This window comes from Gobio gobio (genome assembly GCF_949357685.1).
Source record: "Gobio gobio genome assembly, chromosome: 18".
NCBI classification, from domain to species: domain Eukaryota; kingdom Metazoa; phylum Chordata; class Actinopteri; order Cypriniformes; family Gobionidae; genus Gobio; species Gobio gobio.
In genome coordinates, this window is record NC_137111.1 from 17,805,998 (window position 1) to 17,829,034 (window position 23,037).

Sequence of the window (23,037 nt, forward strand, 5' to 3'; positions counted from 1 at the left end):
GTGGAAAAAAAGATGGAGAAAAACATTTTCTATGAAGAGGGTATGGATAGAGGATGTGCAGACATAAGACCCAGCAGATTTCTAAACAGAAAAAAGGCAGCACAGCATCTCTCTGACCCTCAGTGTGCACTCTAAGACCTTGACCTCCAGACACATCCATCTGAAATCAGATATGACCAGCAGATAGGAAAGTCAAAGCCCAGAAAGACTGACACAAGCAAACACTTTGTTCCAACATCACCTAGAGTCTGTCCTCCAACAAAACACCCACATATTCACCGGCAGTTAAATCTATCCAGATTAAAACTACAATGATTTATACTTAAAACTGCAAATGTACTATAATAATGTAATTTTATACGTGTGTGTAGATTATTTTTATGATGTCCTTTTTTATTAAGTTGTGTGTTCAACTTTGTCTGATGTTTATACATTTTTAGTGTATCTTAAGTGTTATTTTTTTTAAGTGCCACTGCAGCTAGACTGTTTGAGATGCGTGAATCCTTCTCAATGGAAGTCAGTGTGAAAATTCCGTAAGATGCAGATATGTCTGGACTCTAATTGTGGTCACTTATATTTGATGCAATTCCTACTTTAACTGCACATAGAAGACCACGGCGGGAGAACAGATTCCATCCATGTGACCAGACTTTCATTCCCCAGAGCATAATTACATTCCCTCCGGCAAAATTACATATGCAAAATTAACATTTAAAGTTCAAAAAGATTCAGCAGATTTCAGTTTCTCAATTAAGGTCAATTATTGGCTAAAGAGACTCCCTTCACTCTAACATTTATTTAACAAATCACATCACTAAAGTATTCAAGGGAGGACTGGAAGGAGAGCTTGACCTGCTGAAACTCACTGAGAGACCATGATTGACAGGCGAGTCATTTTAAAGGATTAGTTCACTTCAAAATGAAAATTTCCTGATAATTTACTCAGCCCCATGCCATCCAAGATGTTCATGTCTTTCTTCAGTGGAAAATAAATTAAGTTTTGTGAGGAAACTTAAGGATTTGAAGGTCCAAATCAATGCAGTTTCAAAGGGCTTCAGAGGCTCTGCACACTCCCAGCTGAGGAATAGGGTCTTGTCTAGCCAAACCATTGGTCATTTTCTAAAATAAAAATAAAGATTTATATATTTTTTCACCTAAATTGCTCACCTTGCGCTGCTCTGCGACACACCACTGATCGGAAAGGTCACATTAGACGTAGGCGGAAGTACTGTCCCCGTGTTTACAAAGCGCTTGTGTGAAGACTTGTACAAACGTCCTTTAGCAAAAAAAGACTCTTTTGAAGTTGGAGTTTATTTTTAAAGGGCGTTTGTATTAGTCTTCGCACGTTCACTTGGGGCGGCACTTCCACCTACGTCTAGTGTGACCTTTCCGGCATGATTGCACAATCTGTGGTACGTCGCCGAGCAGCAGAAGATGAGCAATTTAGGTTAAAAACTATATAAATGTTGTTGTTTAAATTATTAGATGGTTTCTCTAGATAAGACCCTATTCCTCAGCTGGGATCATGCAGAGCCTCTGAAGCCCTTCGAAGCACTTTGAAACTGCATTGATTTGGACCTTCAACATTTTGGTTGCCATGGATGTCCATTAAGTGAAAAAAAATCCTGGAATGTTTTCCTCAACAAAATGTATTTTCGATTGAAGAAAGAAAAACACAAATATCTTGGATGAGATGGGGGTGAGTAAATTATCAGGAAATGTTCATTTTAAAAGGTGCACTATGTAACTTTTCTGTCCACTAGAGGTCGCCTATTCAGTAGTTTGATGACGCCACGTTTGAGCACAGACTCTTGGGACATGTGGTCTTCACCTCATAGCCGGTGGAAAAGAATCTGGATAGGACTCGGGCAGAAATCATGTTCATGGATGCGATTATTAACGTTACTGTAGTATGAAGCAGAGCAGGACCGAGTGTCGTGGAGCTGAGCAAGGCCGCTGGAGCAGTTGTTAATAAGATGACACAACACACGCCTCGCAAGCAGCGGAACTGTTATTATGACCGAGTCGCTCGGCAGCACTTGTTGCACACTGCAGTGAGAGTAAAACGTTTCTGCAGAATAAAACCGGAAACCGAGGGTAACGCAGATATGACACCACTGACAGGCAACTCCCTCACACGTCCCTGTTCCTTGGGTAAAATAGCAATTTCTCATGATTTACAAATAGTTGGAAACATTTGGGATATTGTAAGTACTCAACTGAACAAAATATATAACACTGGCTTAGTGGTTTTTGGATATTTTACTGAAAAAATGTTACATAGTGCACCTTTAAACTGAACTAATCCTTTGACAGAGCTCACAGTGCCAATAGCTACTCTCTTTATTTGATGCTACTTCCTCACATTTACTCTTATGTTGTTGTTTTGTTAGTGAACATCACAGATTAACATTTTGAACATTAGTCTAACAAATGGTTCGAGCTTTACCTGAAGTTTGCCCCAGCTGGTAGATGCTGTAAATACAACTTTCCGTTGCCAAAAATACATCTTTCGACTTTGAAGGCCATTTAGAAGTTATAGAAGCTTATAGTTTCTGCCACTGAATAATAAAACAAAAAGTTTTTATTATTCAGTTGAGCATTTTTCCTCAGTTATGAAGACAAGAAAATAAATGTTAGAATTGTGAGCTAATTTTTCCCCTCAGAATTGGACTTAATTATTGTGAGCTCATATGAGAAAAAAAGTCAGAATTGTGAGAAAGTTGCAATTATCTTTTTTTTATTGTATTCTCTGTGTGATGATATCTGATGATGATGATAACAGGCTTCCATAAAAAGTGTTTTTTGACAGAAATAAAAACATTAGCGAGGAGTGTTATCATTAACTATAACGGTTAAATATTGGTTTAGGTCATTGAAATAAAGCTGAAATAAATAGAAAAATAAATATCAGATGAAAAAATTTTACTTAAATAAAAAATTTGAAGTGTTGCCTTGGCAAATTAACTTAAATAAGTTTAATTTGTACTAGTAAAATTACTAAAACTGAAATAAAAATGAATAAAAGCTAAATAGAATTACAGAAGGGAGAACAAGTGATACACTGCCAATTTTGCAGGTTTGCCCACATACAAAGCATGTAGAAGTCTGTAATTTTTATCATTATATCTCTTCAACGGTGAGTGACAGAATAAAAAAAATCCAGAAAATCACATTGTATGATTTTTAAATAATTAATTTGCATTTTACTGCATGACATAAGTGTTTGATACATCAGAAAAGCAGAACTTAATATTTGGTACAGAAACCTTTGTTTGCAATTGACCTATCGGTAAGCCCCTCCCCTCGAACGCAGATGAGCCAATAGCAGGTGAGTATCAGTTGCGCTGGGACCGGAACTCGGACATCTTTAGGTGTCAGCGCCATAGAGAAACATTGGAAAATCCGAAGCTCTCATCGGTTTGATGGTGTTTATGCTACAAAAATGCTAAAATGTCATGCCTGAGGTACTGTAGCACTGATTCCAGGGATCCTGAGAGGATTTTCTGTTTGTCATACTCTCATTAAAGGGGTGGTAAAACACATTCTTTTGAAGGCTTGGCTGTGTTTGTGGGGTGCACTGTAACATGTGTTCATGCTTCGTTTTAAAAAAAATTGCCTTATTTTTCATATATTTGACCTTTATTCTACACTGCTCTGTCCCTCCTTGTAAAACGGTCTGATGCTTTCCGGGTTGTATGAAGCCAGTCCCTCAAAAATACGCAGTGGGCTCTGATTGGTTAGCTGACCCAGTGTGTTGTGATTCGCTAACTGCAGTGCACGTCGGAAACGTCACGCCCCTTACCGGAGGCTGTTCAGTATTAGAAACAACGGCGTCAATAAAACCATATGAGCTCGAATCAGACCCAGAACATTTGAGTGAAGATGATCGAGCAGAACCTGTTCAGTCCTCAAGAGTAAAGACTGCGGATCTATAATGATCGCTACTGAATGGCACTTTAACTTTTGTATTTTTAGAACGATTATAGCCAAATATCTGTCGCAAGAACTAACGTTAACCCAAAATGAACACTAAACACTGGCTTTACTAGTAAGTTAGCCAAATCACACACAGAAGCATGTTTAGCATGCCTGGAGATAAACAATACATAAAAGCTCTAATCAAAGAATCATTTACTCTAATGCCAGGTTCGCTGTTGAGATTTTAACGTTAATGTTTGTAACGTTAGGTGTTCGTCGGATAACGTTAAGTATGAATGAGCATTTAACAGACTGGTTTGCAGAACAGTGTTGTCATCTGTTTACTTCCTTGCTACAACCTATTACAGGAAAACACATCGATGAAAAATAAATCAGACTTACAGGTTGTGGCCCGTAAACAGCTTCTGTTTGTAAATCCAGCTTTCAGGACAAGCCGTTGTGCATATCCTGTATTGAACTCGCGAAGTTTGTGGAAGTTTGTGTTGTCCTCCGTGAAATGTGCAGCGCGCGCGTCGTGCATCCATGCACCGGCAGTGTTTTTTTCACGCAGCTGACGTTGTGCAAATCTGGCATTGAAATCGCGAAGACGGTGGATGTTTTCCTCTGTTAGATGTGCTGCATGGAGCCCTGCGCGCGCCTGATTCCCCGCTGACTCAAACACACGTGCATATAACATGCTGTATGTTAAACGCTCTGCAACGCACCCCCGTCCCAAGGAAGGCTGAACAGAGCAAGTACCCCAGACCTGCAAACTGATTTCTTTAAAAGCAAATACAGGGTTTTTCCTGGGTCAAAAATGGTCTTCGGTGGTGGCTGACCGACATGGTCATCCACACATACACAGTAAAAAGTACCCTACCCACGTGATCTGCAAGCGCAATACTGACAATACATTTAAAATAAATTCAAAGAAACAGTTTGTAATTTTTGCTTATCTTATTTCGATACCTTGATTTTTGTTTCTTTTGTTCCTCATTTTTACACTATTTACAAATAATTGTTTTGGTATATAACCATATCAATATTAAAAAATAGTATTAAAAAAAATAACAAATAGCCTAATTTTCTGCCATATACAATTTCATAAAATTATCAGCTAGCTAATAACAACTTTGTTCTGGTTTCACCTCACTCCATTCTAAACTAAATGATTTTAGGCTATTTATTTACTACACATTGTCAACAGAAATAAGCTGAAAGACTGTGGATAATTCAAATTAATTCTTACTATCCACTCTTGCTAAATTGGGTGAGCACACTTGTGTTCTCATTTCAGATGTTCTGAGTAAATGATTAAACTGATTCGTGAGTTCAGTGTTGGACAGTTCAGTTGTTCTAACCAGTCGTTAAAATGATTCGGTTCAAAGGAGTCATTAGGTCGCGAATCGGACACAGACGCGCAGACGCGTTGTGTGTGAATCCCGTCTGTTAGAACATCGCTGTTATAGCGATCGCGAAAGATTTGTCAACACACAGAAAACACTTAATAACTGGATAGGATTTGTTTCCCGTTTATTGAAAGTATGGTTTATGTCAGCTGGTCGGTGAAGAGTTAGCGTTTTTTGAGCGCAATTCACATCCAGCGGTAGTTCAAGGAAGAAAATGTCCGAATCCACCACGTGCAACATGGATTCGGTCTTCCGACCTTTTGATTAACGTGATATGTGAAATATTAGAATGCTAAAACGGTGCTTATTTTGAAGACCGAGAGCGTGTGCGCGGGATAGGGCTCTCCGCTCGTTCTCTCTGTCATCAGTTAACATGCGCCGATCACAAGCGCAGTAGATCTACATCACTCATAAATCACAATAACTGATCAAATAAGGCTTTGGCGGGGCAAAAATTTGTTTTGGCGGCCGCCAAAAAATTTTCAATGTAGGAAAAACCCTGAAATATCTCCCTTTGCTTTAAACTTTGAACGTTGTAACTTTGCAGATGTTGTTTATGCTCAAGCAGCAACATTACACGCTAGCTAAAGTTAGAATAGTGAAATCGTTGTTTACCACCCCTTTAAGTTACGATTAAAGTCCCTGCTAACATACAAACCTACTAACTAACTGTTCTCACGTCATGTAACACTGTAGGTCAAAAACACGAAGGTCTACATTTCAGTGCCTCTCCATATTAAACTGGTTATATGAAAATTAATTTAATTTTAGATATGTTTAAGGTCTACATTATCTGTCCTACTAAGGAGGACTCCTATTTTGATGGGTATTATAGTCTCCGGGTAGTGAAAGGGAGAGCTTGCATGCAGTTTATCGGAGTTGTTTTGCAGATACAAAGTTTACCAGTTATTAACTGCACCCCCGAAAAGCATAAGGTCTGTGTATATTTTTGTTTACTGTTAGTTGTTTGAGTGTTTTTGTGTAATTTGCTGTGTATGTTAATGGTAATGCAACAGAGAGTTTGTGAATGAGACGATAATGCGCACTTCTTATGCTTTGTTTGTTCAGCTCTTACGATGATTTTTTGGAGTGAAAAAGGACATAATAAACTTGATAAACCAACAGTAAAGTTTGGCCATCATTCGGACGGGATATACGCTACATTCTGTGTCGAAAAACATCTTGGGATAAGGTTTTCACACTGACAGCTGTCATTGTAAGATATAGCAACTCCGTTTGTTTGTCCGAGTTAGCAACAGTAACTAAGGGGGGCGGGGCTTACCGATAGGTCAATTACGGAGATCATGCGTTTCCTGTAGTTCTTGACCAGGTTTGCACACACTGCAGCAGGGACTTTGGCCCACGCCTCTATACAGACCTTCTCCAGATCCTTCAGGTTTCAGGGCTGTCGCTGGGCAATACGGACTTTCAGCTCCCTCCAAAGATTTTCTATTGGGTTCAGGTCTGGAGACTGGCCAGGCCACTCCAGGACCTTGAGATGCTTCTTACAGAGCCACTCCTTAGTTGCCCTGGCTGTGTGTTTCGGGTCGTTGTCATGCTGGAAGACGCAGCCACGACCCATCTTCAACGCTCTTACTGAGGGAAGGAGGTTGTTGGCTAATATCTCGTGATACACGGCCCCATCCATCCTCCCCTCAATATGGTGCAGTCGTCCTGTCCCCTTTGCAGAAAAGCATCCCCAAAGAATGATGTTTCATGCTTCACGGTTGGGATGGTGTTCTTGGGGTTGTACTCATCCTTCTTCCTCCAAACACGGCGAGTGGAGTTTAGACCACAAAGCTCTATTTTGGTCTCATCAGACCACATGACCTTCTCCCATTCCTCCTCTGGATCATCCAGATGGTCATTGGCAAACTTCAGATGGGCCTGGACATGTGCTGGCTTGAGCAGGGGGACCTTGTGTGCGCTGCAGGATTTTAATCCATGACGGCGTAGTGTGTTACTAATGGTTTTCTTTGAGACTGTGGTCCCAGCTCTCTTCAGGTCATTGACCAGGTCCTGCCATGTAGTTCTGGGCTGATCCCTCACCTTCCTAATGTTCATTGATGCCCCATGAGGGGAGATCTTGCATGGTGCCCCAGACCGAGAGAGATTGACCGTCATCTTGAACTTCTTCCATTTTCTAATAATTGCGCCAACAGTTGTTGCCTATTGTCCTGTAGCTCATCCCAGCCTTGTGCAGGTCTACAATTTTATCCCTGATGTTCTTACACAGCTCTCTGGTCTTGGCCATTGTGGAGAGGTTGGAGTGTTTGATTGAGTGTGTGGACAGGTGTCTTATACAGGTAACGAGTTCAAACAGGTGCAGTTAATACAGGCAATGAGTGGAGAACAGGAGGGCTTCTTAAAGAAAAACTAACAGGTCTGTGAGAGCCGGAATTCTTACTGGTTGGTAGGTGATCAAATACTTATGTCATGCAATACAATGCAAATTAATTATTTAAAAATCATACAATGTGATTTTCTGGAATTTCTCACAGTTGAAGAGTACCTATGATAAAAATGACAGACTTCTATATGCTTTGTAAGTGGGCAAACCTGCAATCGGCAGTGTATCAAATACTTGTTCTCCCCACTGTATAAAGGTGACAAAAGCACAAAATTACTAACTAATTACCAGATTAAAAATAAAATCTAATTTAAAATATTAGTTACTACTATAATAGTATACAAGTAATACTAAAATTGGCAAGAAACGGTGAATAGTCCATAATAGTATAATATAAAAATAGCAGGCATATAATATATCGTATAATATTCTATGATATAATATATCAATAGTACTTATCTAATACAATCATACACTGGCAAGCAACATTAAAATATTCCATTATATTATAGTAAATGTTTCACCAGTGACCAGCATTATGTGCATGTCGGAAAGTAAGCTTTGTCCACTCCTTTGTTTATCCTGCCGCAGATTCATCATGGTCACTGTCTAAACAGTCCAAATCTGATGGTGTATATATTATACCTATTATAAATGTAATTAATTATAAGAGCCTAACCAATTTATGTGTGTTGTTGTGTTATTGTTAGCCAGTGAATCATGTATTATCACAAAGGCGGACCACAGCGACTGCAAGATTATCAACAAATCCACACAGAATGGAAAACAACAACCCTTCACCCTTAAACACAGGGAACCGTGGGTCTCCATCACTCACTCACCAGTGATAAATGTTGTATGCTGACGAGGTGAGGAGAGGTGATGTGGACCTTTATGTCTGAATGATAGACTGACTGATGACTAAGATTTTCACAATGTCTACGGCTCATCTTCTCATGCTATTATTGGATAAAAACATTGATTTTTCTCTTTTGATGCTTAGTGCAAAGTTGACCTCAGAGAATAGTTATTCTCCATCTTACACAGAAAGAGTATAAACAACCTCATGATTCACTCCACTACAACGTATTGAACCACTAAAAGACAAAAAAGGTAGAGAAATGCTCCCTAAGTTATTGATGAAATAAATGAGAAGCTTTAGTAACTTGAGTTGTGAAGCTTTTTTTCCACATTTTCTGTGCTTTTAAGTCTCAGTGTGAATGAATAAACAAATATTTCAGCATTAAATATTTTCTTGTTTTCTTTTTCCAGTGTTAAATACTTTAATACGTTGATAGCACACAACAGGGTGATGCCAGAAACAGAGGATTAACTCTAGGTGTGGGGTTTAATTGAATGAGATGGTGAACACAGGAATACGGATGAGTGAATAGGTGAACACAGAATACACTTGGCTTGGATTTAAATGTATTGATGCTCAATTCTTGAATGATTCATTATTTGAAGCATTTAACCAGTCCAGATGTAACCAGTCCTTTTTTCTTCCCAGTTATTCTGTTTTATTGTTTGTTTGAGGAATCTTCTGAACTTCTAGCTCAACCAACAGCCTAGGAGGAGTTAGAAAAAAAGTTGTTTTTTAACATATTAGAAAAGGCATATAAAGATTTTAAATAATTCAAAAAAATTAGCCCCCGGTTACATGGCTTAAGCTAGTCCCAGACTAAAATGCATGTTTGAGCTGTTTTAACTGAAAGAAACTTGCACTGAGATATCTTAAAATATGTCAGTGCCATTGTTTTGTCTTAAGATGCACACCATGCACCCAGTGGGGACACTAAATTTTTCTAAATTATTCAACTAAATATCGGAATAAATCTAATTATTAAACTAAATTAACCATATAAACTAAATTACTGCTCTAATTACTGATCTAAAGCCCACACTGTCACTGTATGATAATTGAAATGAACTGATGACATTTTTTCTCCAGAATGGCTAGACGGCTGAATAAAATTATGCTGCATTACTTTCCTGTTTAACACTGTAAAGCTGCTTTGAAACAATCTGTATTTGTTAAAAGCGCTATATAAATAAAGTTGACTTGACTAGTAGTGGGTTTTTTTAGGGCATATTTATAAAAGCTACTTAAATGTCCTAATTGAACTAAGGCCTAATCCTAGCTTAGTCTAAGCCCTGTCTGTAAAACCAGGGGCCTGTACCATGATGGTAGTTTAACAAACTCAGGGTTACAGGATTAGTTTTGAGTTGACAAAACCAAACCAATCTATTCAGGCTTTGTTGGTCCCATGATGCTGATCATCAGCTTTCTCTGTCAACTCAGGCTTTGATCCTGAGTTTAGGAGTTTAGCTGTGACATCAGTAGTGAACAGCCAATCACATGCTGTGGATCAGTGAAACTGAGATTCATTTCTCTCTTCTGCAGAATATTACATGATTGAAAAATATTAAGAATTTAAACAAACAGACAGGAAGAAAAGAGCTGTCTATGAAAGAGGATAACTTAAAGAAATATATTATACATCAATGCAAGTAAAAGTTATGAAGTTAGTTTAATTGATATATAGAGAGAATTGAACATTTAATATCACATGTAGTCATTTTTATAGCTTTATTTATTGATTTTAAAGCTTATTTGTATGACCTTTATATAGGCTATTAATATTAATTTTAAATAAGTGCCTATTAATGATTGATTAACTAAAATATATAAGGGTATAATTACATAAATTATATCTAAATCATTCAAAAGTATTATTATTATAAATAAGCATTGTTAAAAGCCAGACGCGTTAATCTTTTAAAAACATTTGCTATAGTGACCTATAGAAACAAGGGGAGTGACTTTATTGCATCAGAGCTGTGTCACTTTGCTCACAGCTGATTGGTCCAATTTCAGTTTGAGATCTCTTATCCAGAACATAACCTGCCCTGGAGCAGGTTAGCCGTGGAGAGTAAGTTACTATGGAGATGAACACGGCTAAAAGCCAAACCACTTTAATGGTACCTAAAACCCAGGATTGGCACAAACTAAGCTTAAACATATCTGGCTAGCCAGCTAAACCAGCTTCATGGTATAGGCCCCAGAGGCCCGTTGCACAAAAGTAGAATTAAGACATCCAGGATAAATGACTGAGCTGAGCTCAATGAAGCCAAAACAAGTGCATCCAGGCTTAATTGGTTGCACAAAGACCAAGCCAGGATGAGCAGACACGGATTCATCAAGCCAGGTTAAACCAATCTTGGATAGGTGCGCGCTCACGGCTCACTCAAATAGACCCGCCACCGATCACAGATTCACTGATTCACCATGGCAACTAGAGCGGCGTACTTTTCCCCGTTGGAGGCACAAATCCTCATGGAGGCATACGAGGAGGTAAAAGACATAGGGCCTAATTAAGAAGAAAGGCAACACCGCCACAGTGATAAAGCAAAGAGAAAAAGTATTGCAGACCTCCTGAATGCGTAAGTAGTGCACAATTACACACTCACCGCTCCGCTGAAACATCACAATTACAATCCAAATAGTTCATTCACATCTCCAAAAACACAGTTGCACTCTGATTATGAAACAGTTAAACTTTTAATTGAAATGGACAACAGATATGAGTGAAATTGTGTAAAGTAACCCCATCACACTGTGGCTTTGATAAATTATAATCAAAGGCTTACATAATTACTACGCTCAGTAGTACAGTTTAATCTTAGCCGTTGTACTCTGCTTCTTATGCTGTCCACCGATTTTTTTTTTTTTTGGCCTCTTATGATGTTTGTGCTGTATACTGTGTGTAATACAAGCTTGCAGGGAGGCTACTGCTTCCATTCATTTGTCTGTTCAGTTGATGTGTATGGATTTGTCCTGCATTTATTTCAGTGTGCAGACAAGCGGGGTGTGTTTTTTATATATATATATATTTATATATATATATTTATATATATATATATATATATATATATATATATATATAATCTCTATCTTTGAATGTGTATTTATCCTTTTGTTGTATTGTTGAGTCACTGTGTGACTTCAGTTTCGAAAGGAGCTGATGGTTTACCTGCTTTGTTTTATCCTTATTCAATAAAGGAACCTAATGTTACACTTTGTGTTTTTATATTTATATGGAATGTGTATTTTATACGACCGAGTATTAGGGCCACACTGAGGAAGAAGGAAAAAGTCATACATTTATGAGGCTGGTTCTTTCTGCGGAAAAGATGCATATTCTTTTTACAGTCCTGATACTTATGACAATGTGACGCTGATGTGCCAAAAGATTAAGTATGTCCTTGTTTGTGAAACCATACTGAAGAACAATTCCACGAAATGCCCCACAGCTGTCATTTTAACAACCGTCTTCCTCTAAAACAACGGGTTACAATTTTATGACGTAATTTTTCGAAGTCTGTGACTTTTCTTTTTTTTCCTCTGTGGCCCCAATATTCTATCATTTTTATATATAGCCTTATAGTCTATGGGAAACCGTAAATTATCTAATGATAGCAACATCATCTAAAAATCATAATTTATCCAAAATTATTGAAATTATGATCACAAACGTTTAAATAATGACAGTGGGTCTAGTTATATGTGATAACAATGTGTAGTGGGCAGTGGAATAACTATTGGTTTCCGTTTGTGGTGACTGCTGACTGACATAAGGGATGAGATTAAATAGATCCTGGAATTTAGCCTGGTCTGGAGCAGGCTAGCTCCACAGAATAAATCTCCATGGTAATTTATACCATAACATCCAACTGCCACCCTATCCAGCTTTAGTGCAACCGGATCACGGATAAATTGAGCCAGGATCACCAAGATATCCCGGCTTAATCCCTTATCCTAGTTTTGTGCAATAGGCCTCAGGCCTAGATGTACTATTGTTCAGGCTTAAAGCAAGGATTCATAATAAACAAGAATTTAGATTTTTGCGGAAATGTAAAGTCACTTATTATAGTGCCACTTTGTGACTGATTTTCACAAAAGTTGATTTTCACACATTCAGTTTCACAATAAATACATTTTTGTAACAGTAGGCGACTCAGATTTGATGTTATTAGCCACTGAAATTTGATTGGCTGCCATGTTTTGTGAAGTATGCAAGTTATATTAGGGGATATGTTAGGACGTCCACCAAAGAAGATGCATACCACTTTTCAACTTCATGGATCATATGATTGCAGAGTTATAATTTTGTTTATTTTTTTTATTGTAGCACCACTTATTTTATGAAACTTGGTCAGCGTCCTCAGAATGGCTATGTTTACATGCACAAACTTTTGTTTCAATCGGACGCTAATTTTCTTTGTTTTAAACAGCAGACTTAATATTTATCCATTACGGGTCCTAATTAGGAGACAATGAGCATATGAACTGTTGTGCCATGCTGGTTATATTTATCAAGCCGTAAAAATGCCCCTGTCCGCGCCCAAAACCGGCCACCTGTGGAGGAGAGTATGATGGAAGGACTAATGGCACAATGTCCTGCTCCACTTCACAGATGAGTGCTAGGATAATTTTAGAATGACACTTCATTCAACAACTACAACAGCTTGTTCCACGCCTATGTATTCCACATGTAAACGTAGCCATTGTCATGTCTTTGTGTCAAGCTTGGACATTGAGTTCAGCAGCTATAGTTCAAATCGTAAAAATGGGCACTGCCTGACCAATTCATTAACTTGTAACTTTGCAATGCTTTGACAAATCAAAATCTCTCATTTTTTTGCCAGCACCATCCCTAGCTGCTGTGTGCCTATTTTGCTGAAGATCAGGGGCCGTATTCACAAAACATTTGATCTTAGCACTAAGAGTTCTCCTAAATAGCAGTACAAGTTCTTAGCTAAGAGCTTTCTCTTAAATCCTATTCACAAAGCTGCTGAGAGCAACTTTTACTAAGGAATAGAGAGAAGTCTTAAGCTAAGAGTAAGGGAGGGGTTGACCTTGTTGCTATGGATGATGTCAGCATGCTTACTAACTATGGCCATAGTGATTGGCTGATGGGGGAGGAGTCTCTGTCAGTGATTGAATTATAGAAATATTGTAGAATGAGGTATCATTTTACCATATTCAAATAAAGGTTTTAAATTAAGAATTTTGCCATATTCAAATAAAGATTTTAAAAAGTAGGCTAAGTGTCACTAATTAAACAAGTATATGTTCAGCTAATTGTCAGCCTCTTACATGTCTGCATTTTGAGATATTGCAGAATTCAAGCGACAAATTATGTTTTATAAACAAAATTTGTGAGGAGCACTATCTAATCAGCTCGAGTATATCCAGTATCCAGTATACACAGCCGGCTCATCTATCTCGACAGATTTCTGCATCCCTCCACCACCCTGACTCCTAACTCTCGGCCCAGCCGGAGATTCGGGAGAGAACTCTGTGTTCTGGCTAAATTCTGAGCTCGGAGCCCTCGAATCCCTCGGACAGTACCCCAAATTGGCTTGTTTTACTCTTTTACTCTATTATTTGTAAGTGTGAACTCGTGAAACAACTGCCACAGGTAATCAGACATTATTTATTTTTTTATTTATCAATTTACTTATTTAATAAATAAATATCATTTTTGGCATTTTTGCCTTTTTATTATGATAGGACAGTGAGTAGACAGGAAGCAAAAGGGAATTTAGAAATGGGAGAAATGTCCGCAACAGTCATCAGGATTGCTTGTGATTTGGTCCTTAGTGACTTAGGAGTCCTCTTGACTACCCCTAACGTTTCACTGATTTAGGAGCTAGTTTTAGCGCTAAAATGTTTTGTGAAATACTCTTAGAGCATAAAATCAGGACTGACACACCCATTATTTTTAAGAGTTTCTCCTAAATCGCAAGTTAGGAGCTACTTTTAGCTTTAAAATGTTTTGTGAATACGGCCCCTGACCAACAGCCTAGGAGGAGTTTGGAAAAAGGTTTTTTTTTGTGTGGAAAATTAAAAATGACATTTTGTAGGGCTAGACTCCATTGTCTTATTATAGTGTCTGATGGTGCTTAACCTCTAAAAATAAAAGTTAATTAAATAATACTATAATAGAATATCTAGTACTAAAATGTATGGCAAGGAACATAAAAACAGTGAACATTTAATTCTGTTGCATCATTGGATCATTCCCGGGAAGGAAATTATATACTTTTTAAGGCGACTTGCGAAGAAAGAACACTGTGTTGAGACGGTGACTTTGCTAACACAGACATGAAACCAATAGTTGCTAATAAGAACAAGGTGTCCAAAGGAATACTGCAGGACATTTTATATGTCCTCATATTTAAAATAGTTTTAATTTATAAACAATGTTAAAATGCAGAATCTTTCCGGTTTAGGGGTAGTGTAGGGGGATAGAATGTAGTTTGTACAGTATAAAAACCATTATGCCTATGGAACGTCCTCATTTAGATAGCAAAACAAACCAGTGTGTGTGTGTTTAAAGATCTCTTACCTCCTCAAGGACATCAGCCAGCTTGCTCAATATTTCTTCTGGAAGACCCCGGAACGTCAGGACACTGTCAGTGAGAGACAACTTGCGTCATTTATGTTGTAAAAAGAAGAAAAAGAAAGAAATGATCACATCTGTAAATGTGTGATGGAAGAGATCCTTATTTAAGGGTGATGGGTCTTTGCTGTTTGTTAATGTTATGCAAGTTCAGTGTTTATTCCCTCAAAATAACAAATATTTAAATGATTATCCTCAGAAACTTTCAACACACTTTCATTGCTTTTCCCACACTTCATAGTACTGAATATCACTGTACATCGGGTACATTTCTTATCTGACCGGAGATGGTTCAAACAGCTGGTCACCATCACACAATGAAATAAACCCAGAGCTGTTCTCTGCCACGGAAACAACAATAATATCCCTCAATCACTAGAATACAACATTTCTAAACATGGGCATGTGTTGCGTAATGGAGGCAAAGGTTTTCGTCTGGCTAATTTGTATACGCTGAGCCCATTAGCCACAAAGCCGAGGCATTATCTAGATTATGTAATAAAAGCTGTAATTTATCTAAATCTAAATGAATCATGTTTAGCATGAGATGGCAGGAAAGGCCGTCTGATCCGCTGTCCTGGGGGGCCGTAGATGGTCCCTGATGAGATCTGTGCAACTTTGTCTTGTTGCATTAGTAAATGCACACACGTTTATAGAGACGGACTGCATCCACGTTTCACTGCTGTGTGTCATGAGATGATCATACATCAACAAGAGCTCCAGCATAAATATTTCACATGCCATAAAATATTCAACGGGCCATTAAAGTCTCCTATTACAGACTGCAGCAGAGAAATCTAAAGGTGTTATGGACAGGCCATTCTAAGCAAACATTTGTGTCTGAAAATTACATAATTTCATTTGAAAAGGTTGCTGATGAACTTTCAAGAAATCATATTTTCCCGTCTGAGATTTAAAGTATCAGGGCTGTAACCATCATAGACATTTGGGAAGCACCATGATGGGATGTATCCGCCTAATATTCAACTAAAAATGTCAACAAGCCTTGCAAAGTACCAACAGTTATTCAATTTTACTGATAGTTTTACTTTGTTATTTAAATACTGTTATATGAATAGATTCTGACAGTATTCACTTTGTTAAAAAAAAAAATTACAAACATGTTTTGTGCCAATCCTGTTATATTTAAAGTATGTGTTAAATGTAAAATGCACATTTAAAGCTTAACGAAAATGGATAATGACTTAGCTGGCTATCGCACCACGCCACATTTTTTTGAGCCTTACCAAAAAATTTGATCACTGATTTTGACCATTTTTCAAATAGAAAAGCTATTTGAACCATGTGTTAAAAAATGGGGTCATTCAATAATACTACTATCCAATTGGCCTCATGGGATAGTTTATTGTCCATCGTATGCATATACTTCAGAATCTCGCTGGAAAAAGTAGGTCATCAGCATATTTTTGCCTATACTTTATGAATACTGTGATTCATCATTTCCTAAGACCTGTGTCAGTGGAAAGAGGAAATTCTTCAGCTTTCTGTGTTTTCACTGTTAAACGGTAGGGGGTGCTATGACATCTTCTGAAAGAGTACTGAATCTCCTGATCAAAAAACATGTGAAGAAGCAGCAGAAACAAGCAATAGCATACACTGCGTGCAGAACTACTAGGCACGTTTTCTTTTACAGATAAAATGAGCCAAAAAAGAGATTGAACTCAGACTGAAAAGACAAAAAATATGAAATGCCCATGAGAAGGATACAATACTAGAAATTGCAGTTAAGGCATGACCGTTGGACAGTGAAATGCTCATTGGGTCAGCAGGGTCAGACAAAAACAAGTGGCGAAGAAAATACACGTTAACGGCAAAAGAATTAAGTGTGAAACCACCAGGAACCCTTTAGTCTCCAGCGCCACCATTTTCCAGAACTGCAACCTACCTGGAGTCTCCAGAAGTGTCAGGATCTCAGAGACTCAAGTTAGGTAAAGAATCCTAAAACAAAATTACCCTCACTTAATAAGAATCACAAGCTGAAGTGTTGTAAAATACATGAAGACTGTTTTTTTATAGGCTTTATAGACAGATAAGTTGAGAGTGACTCTTGAAGGACCAGCATCACATCCTCTTGTACCACAGTTTGAAGAATTCATCTTCCAGAATCTGGCTGTAAGTTTTGGGAATTCATTTTTAGCCAATCTTGAAGTCCATTTTGCAGAGATGGACTAAACATTAACTCCCAAAATTTACTGCCAGATTCTGGAAGATGCTCAAACAGTGGTACGAGAGGATGTGATGCTGGTCTGTAAAAGAAAACGTGCCTAATAACTGCACACCTGACCTGAATATGGGTGTTTATAAGGTGTTTTTCATTTCCAGCCTTCATGAACAATTATATAATCACTTAAAAATGATTAAATACAAAATTAATAGTAGTTAAGATTAATGTGGTTTGGAATTGGTCAAATGTGCCTGAAAAGAAAAATTATCAGAAAATCTATGTGCCTAATAATTCTGTATGCAAGCAGATGCATATGCAAAATCTCATCAACATTAAACAGCATACAAATTAAAACTGCCTAATGTTGCTGAATGAAATATCGACCCAGGAAGTGGTTAGGACTGTGCAAATACTAGGGGTGTTGATGGTCTCGATCTACTCCATCCGTGTTTTGATCATCATTCTGAATCCGATCTGGATGTAGTCTATGACAAAAACATGTTTTTCTCAGCTTTATGCTCAAAATGTTGCTTTTTTAAATGAATCTTACCCACATTCAAGCGTTGATTAAAAGAGAACCCGTTAAACTAGAATAAAATGTTTGTTTAAAAGCAGAGGCTTTTATGCATTCAGATAATTCATACAACAAAATATTCTGGGGTGCCATGAAAATTTTGTGAAAATGATTAAAAACGCTGGTGGTGGCTGGCAACTTTTTTTTTTAAACTCTGGCGGGGAAAGAGTTAAGTAGCTTATTGTAAATAGCCTCAGTAATAAATCATGGGATGACACACACAATGTTGCATAATAGGTGTGAGTCTAGATCTGTTTAAGACAATATTCTATATAACAGGTTCAATTAAATATGAACCTATAAACCAGATCCATAAAATGTCAGCTCAGCATGCATTCACATGCACTCCGCTTTTGTTTGTTAATGGCTGTAGGTTCAAAGCATAATTGAAACAAATTTGGTCTAATTATTAAAATAATAAATACAGCAGCAGGGATGGGGTAATATCATTAACATTAGATGAAACCACATTAGATGATTCATTTAAAGCGATTGCATTACTTTTCATTTTTCACATGTTAATACATAAGACGGAGAGCCTAAAAGAGAGACAGAGAGAGATCATGAAAGGAGGAGAGGAAGGAGATTGGGAGCTATAGAGAGTTTCTGCAGCAATGAATTGCTGTAGCTTCCAAGAAACTCGTCTGTTCTGCCTCAGTGTCTTTAAAGTATTTGATGAAGACTTCTTTCATCCAGTGTGGCTCAGGAGCCCAACAATGCAGAATTGAGAATTCTGTCTTTAATATGTAAAATATGCCCCCATGCGCTCTTCTCTGGGTGCCATTATGCAAATTAAGATGTCGGATAAAGAAAGAGATGCACTACCATGATGAGACAGCTGCTCACCTTTTTAATAACTCCATGTACTCTGCATGTTTGATGAGCCCCGTCCTCATCATGATGGTCTGGAAGCACTGTCTGTCGATGGCCCATAACTTCACACTGGTCACAGCTGAAACACACATTAGAAAGAATGGCATTAGTTTGTGAACGTAATCATAATCAGCAACTCTGAGCTCTTCTTACAATATGAACATGAAATGTGGATGTTTAATTGTCATACAAATAATTGTGTCTGTTCTGTTCATGGTACTTGCAGTGTATGCTTACAAACTTTACAATAGCTAAACAACAAGTCTTTGTGTAAGGAGTAATTGACAAAGGGCCATTGAATTATTAGGAAAAAAGGGTGATAATGCGGGTGGTAATGTGGTCACGGATGCAAAGCAAAGTGTCTTTGTGGTTTTTGGTTCAGTTGCTGTTGTGGGCTGTAAGGATCTTTGACATAACTGAAATCAGTGACGAAGTGATATGGAACTGTAATGTGGTCAAGACCTGCCTGGAACTACTTAGCTGTGCATTTACTGGAAAATAATTGCACACCTTAAAATGTGGCTCAGATTCAAGCATTCAGCCCCGTAGTATAATCATATTTAACTTTCATACATGTATCATTTAAGGCACAAGGGTAGAATTACGTGAATACTAATATTTTAAGCATTAAAATATGTATACATTATTAACACTTTTTACATGTATAATGCAATGTGTATTATATTATATTATTGCTGTTATGAATATTAGATTATGCAGCAATATATAGTTGCAAGAAAGAAATATGTGATCCGCTTGCAGAATCTGGGAGAGATCTTACAAAATGCATGTTATTTTTTATTTAGTACTGTCCTGAATAAGATGTTTTACATAAAAAATGTTTACATATAGCAAAAAATAGAAGAAGAAAAATAGCTGAATTTATTCAAATGACCATGTTCAAAAGTTTATGAACCATTGATTCTCAATACTGTGTGTCGTTCCCTGGATGATCCACGGCTGTTTTTGTTTTTGTTTTGTGATGGTTGTTAATGAGTCTCTTGTTTGTCCTGAGCAGTTAAACTGCCCAATGTTCTTCAGAAAAATCTTTCAGGTCCTACAAATTCTTAATTTTTACAGCATCTTTTGCATATTTGAACCCTTTCTATCAGTGACTGTAAGATTTTGAGATCCATCTTTTCACATTGAGGACAATTGAGGGACTGAAAAACAACTATTAAAAAAGGTTCAAACATTCACTGATGCTCCAGAAGGAAACTTTAGAAACTTGATGAATTTGAAAATCAAGGTAAATTGTACTTAATTTGTCTTCCGCAAAACGTAAGTATCTTCCGTTGCTTCCGAAGGGCAGTACTAAATAAAAAATTTTTTTAAAAACATTTGACATCTTCATCCTGTCCAAAAGTTTTCACTCCTCTGCTCTTAATGCGTTGTGTTTCCTTCTGGTGCATCAGTGAATGTTTCAACCTTTTTTTTATTAGTTGTCTTTGAGTCCCTCAATTGTACTCAGTGTGAAAAGATGGCTCTCAAAACCATACAGTCACTGCTGGAGAGGGTTGATGCTGGAAAACTGAAGAATTTGCAGGACCTGGAGGATTTTTTTGAAGAACGTTGGTCAGTTGAACTGCTCAGGACAAACAAGAGACTCATGAACAACCATAAGAAAACTACAAAACAGCCGTGGATCATCCAGGGAACGACACACAGTTTTAAGAATAAATGGCTCATAAACTTTTGATCGGGGGTCATTTGAATAAATTCTTTTTAGAATTTTTTTTTTTTTGTCTTGTGGACAAAATGTAAACTTTTTTTAATGTAAAATATCTTATTCAGGACAGTACCAAATAAAAAATATAACATTTTGTATGATCTCTCTTATTTTGTTAAAATTGTTCACATTTTCACAGATGCTCGACCTCTAATGGGCAAACATTTGTAATTACACAAAAATGTAAATAAAGTTAAACATTCACAATGCATGGGTAAGTAATCTGTGATAAACAGCATTAAATGACTAAATATTTAGAAATATTGCAGCATTGACTTGCATATTCTTGCTGCTAAAGGCAGCATTCAGAGAAAGAGAAAAGACATTCTAGGAAAGCGCATATGATTATTGCCTCTTGGTCTACTGAACTCGGACTCCTACTCGAAGACACTCAGATGTGTTATGATGAATCAACAGCTGTCAATGAAACAGAAACTTCTGTATGATGTTAGAAAACTTCAATGATATATTGAACCCTTGTTGTTTTTCTGAGAGAGCCAGACAGCTGTCAAAGTACCAAAAAGGTTTTGTGTATATTATAGACATCGCTAAAGCAATAAAAACAAGGTGACGTTGATGTATGTGAAAGAGACTTTTTGGAAAATGATACCTTATTTTGTTATAATGTGTTTATTATTGATTTGCACACAACAAAATAAAGCTGAAGCTCTTCAAACTGCACAGACAATGTAAAGCTCCAGCAGTGATGAAGAAGACACTGAAGCATAAATAAACAGTGAGCTGTCGCATCTGAATACAGCCACTGACTCATGCAGGAGAATTCATCTGAATTTATGATGGGCTCAAATCTTTTAATAGTCTCTGATAACAACAGGAAATAAACAGCCTTTCGAAATATACCTACTCGGCACATGGACTGTTTTATCATGTGAAGTGTATACATTTGTTATTTATCACACCCAAGTATGACAACAATAGCATCTTTCTAGAAGAACAAACGGTTTGTTATTAGATATAGAGCATGAATGAATTATGTGAATGATTCCAGGTGTGAAAATCATATTCATTTAAACTATTAAGTTCTGAGAACTGTCTACACCGATCAGGCATCACATTATGAACACGGATGGATGAGGCATTTATATAGCGCTTTCATATGTACTACTGTACACCCAAAGCGCTTTACAGTCATCAACCACCACCAGTGTGCAGCATCCACTTGGAAGCCAGCCACATTACAACGGAGTCAGTGCGCTCACCACACACCAGCGATAGGTGGAGAAGAGAGAGGGTGATAGAGCCAATTCAATGGATGGGGATTATTAGGAGGCCATGATTTATAAGGGCCAATAGAGGGAATTTGGCCTGGACACCGGGGTTACACCCCTACTCTTTACGAGAAGTGCCATGGGATTTTTTAGTGACCACAGAGAGTCAGGACCTCGGTTTAACATCTCATCTGAAGGACGGTGCTGGTTACCAGTGTCCCCATCACTATGCTGAAGTGTTAGGGCCCACAGAGACCACAGGGTGACCACCATACCTGTCAACATTTGAGTATCAAAATCCGGGAGACTTGTGAGTGGGGGGGTGGGGTATTATGTTAATACATAATTTTTTATAAAAATGAACTAGATTAAAATCACATTTTTTCTGTGATTAATCGCCATTAAAAACACGTAATATTTTAATATATTGTATAATGTTATAATTTCAGTTAATCTCCAAATTGACACTTGACATCTTTTTATGAATGAAGGTCTCTATTAAATAACATTTCATTGACACTTCAATGAAATAACACATTAACATTTATTAGGCTTCAAAAAATATTTAAGTGAATTTAAAAACATAAACCCATAATACATTTCATATGTAGACTACCTGTGCCCTTCTACCTCTATAACAAGTAGGAAATATACAGAAATTGAAAAGTTATATCAAACTGTTTGCACTGCATTAATTATACATTTTATATAGATTAATCCTTATTAAAAAGCAGTGAGTAATTACTTTTGTTCGTTACATTGTCATCATAAGGGGTTACTGTCACTAAGATTTTCCGCTGTCGCACATGAAGCGGATCTCACATGTGTCTCATTTCCTCCCAACTCTTTACATTCATTTAAGACGTTATTGAACTCATTTGTCATAATCGACCTATCGGTAAGCCCCTCCCCTCGAACGCAGATGAGCCAATAGCAGTTGAGTATCAGTTGCGCTGGGACCGGAACTCGGACATCTTTAGGTGTCAGCGCCATAGAGAAACATTGGAAAATCCGAAGCTCTCATCGGTTTGATGGTGTTTATGATACAAAAATGCTAGAATGTCGTGCCTGAGGTACTGTAGCACTGATTCCAGGGATCCTGAGAGGATTTTCTGTTTGTCATACTCTCGTTAATTTACGATTAAAGTCCCTGCTAACATACAAACCGTAATAACTAACTGTTCTCACGTCATGTAACACTGTAGGTCAAAAACACGAAGGTCTACATTTCAGTGCCTCTCCATATTAAACTGGTTATTTGTAAATTAATTTAATTTATGATTTGTTTAAGGTCTACA

The 23,037-nt window shown here is 37.4% G+C and overlaps 1 protein-coding gene across 3 annotated transcripts in view; it reads right to left on the bottom strand.

The window, feature by feature from the left end:
• Window positions 1-23,037, bottom strand: part of prkg1a (protein kinase cGMP-dependent 1a) — a 128,719-nt gene that overhangs the window by 35,648 nt on the left and 70,034 nt on the right. For all 3 annotated transcript variants that reach the window (XM_079843715.1, XM_079843714.1, XM_079843716.1), the window contains exons 4-5: window positions 18,755-18,860; window positions 15,096-15,159 (exon numbers count right to left, since the gene is read on the bottom strand). In XM_079843715.1, coding sequence (XP_079699841.1) covers window positions 15,096-15,159; window positions 18,755-18,860 — 170 coding nt within the window. The remainder of the gene's footprint in view (window positions 1-15,095; window positions 15,160-18,754; window positions 18,861-23,037) is intronic.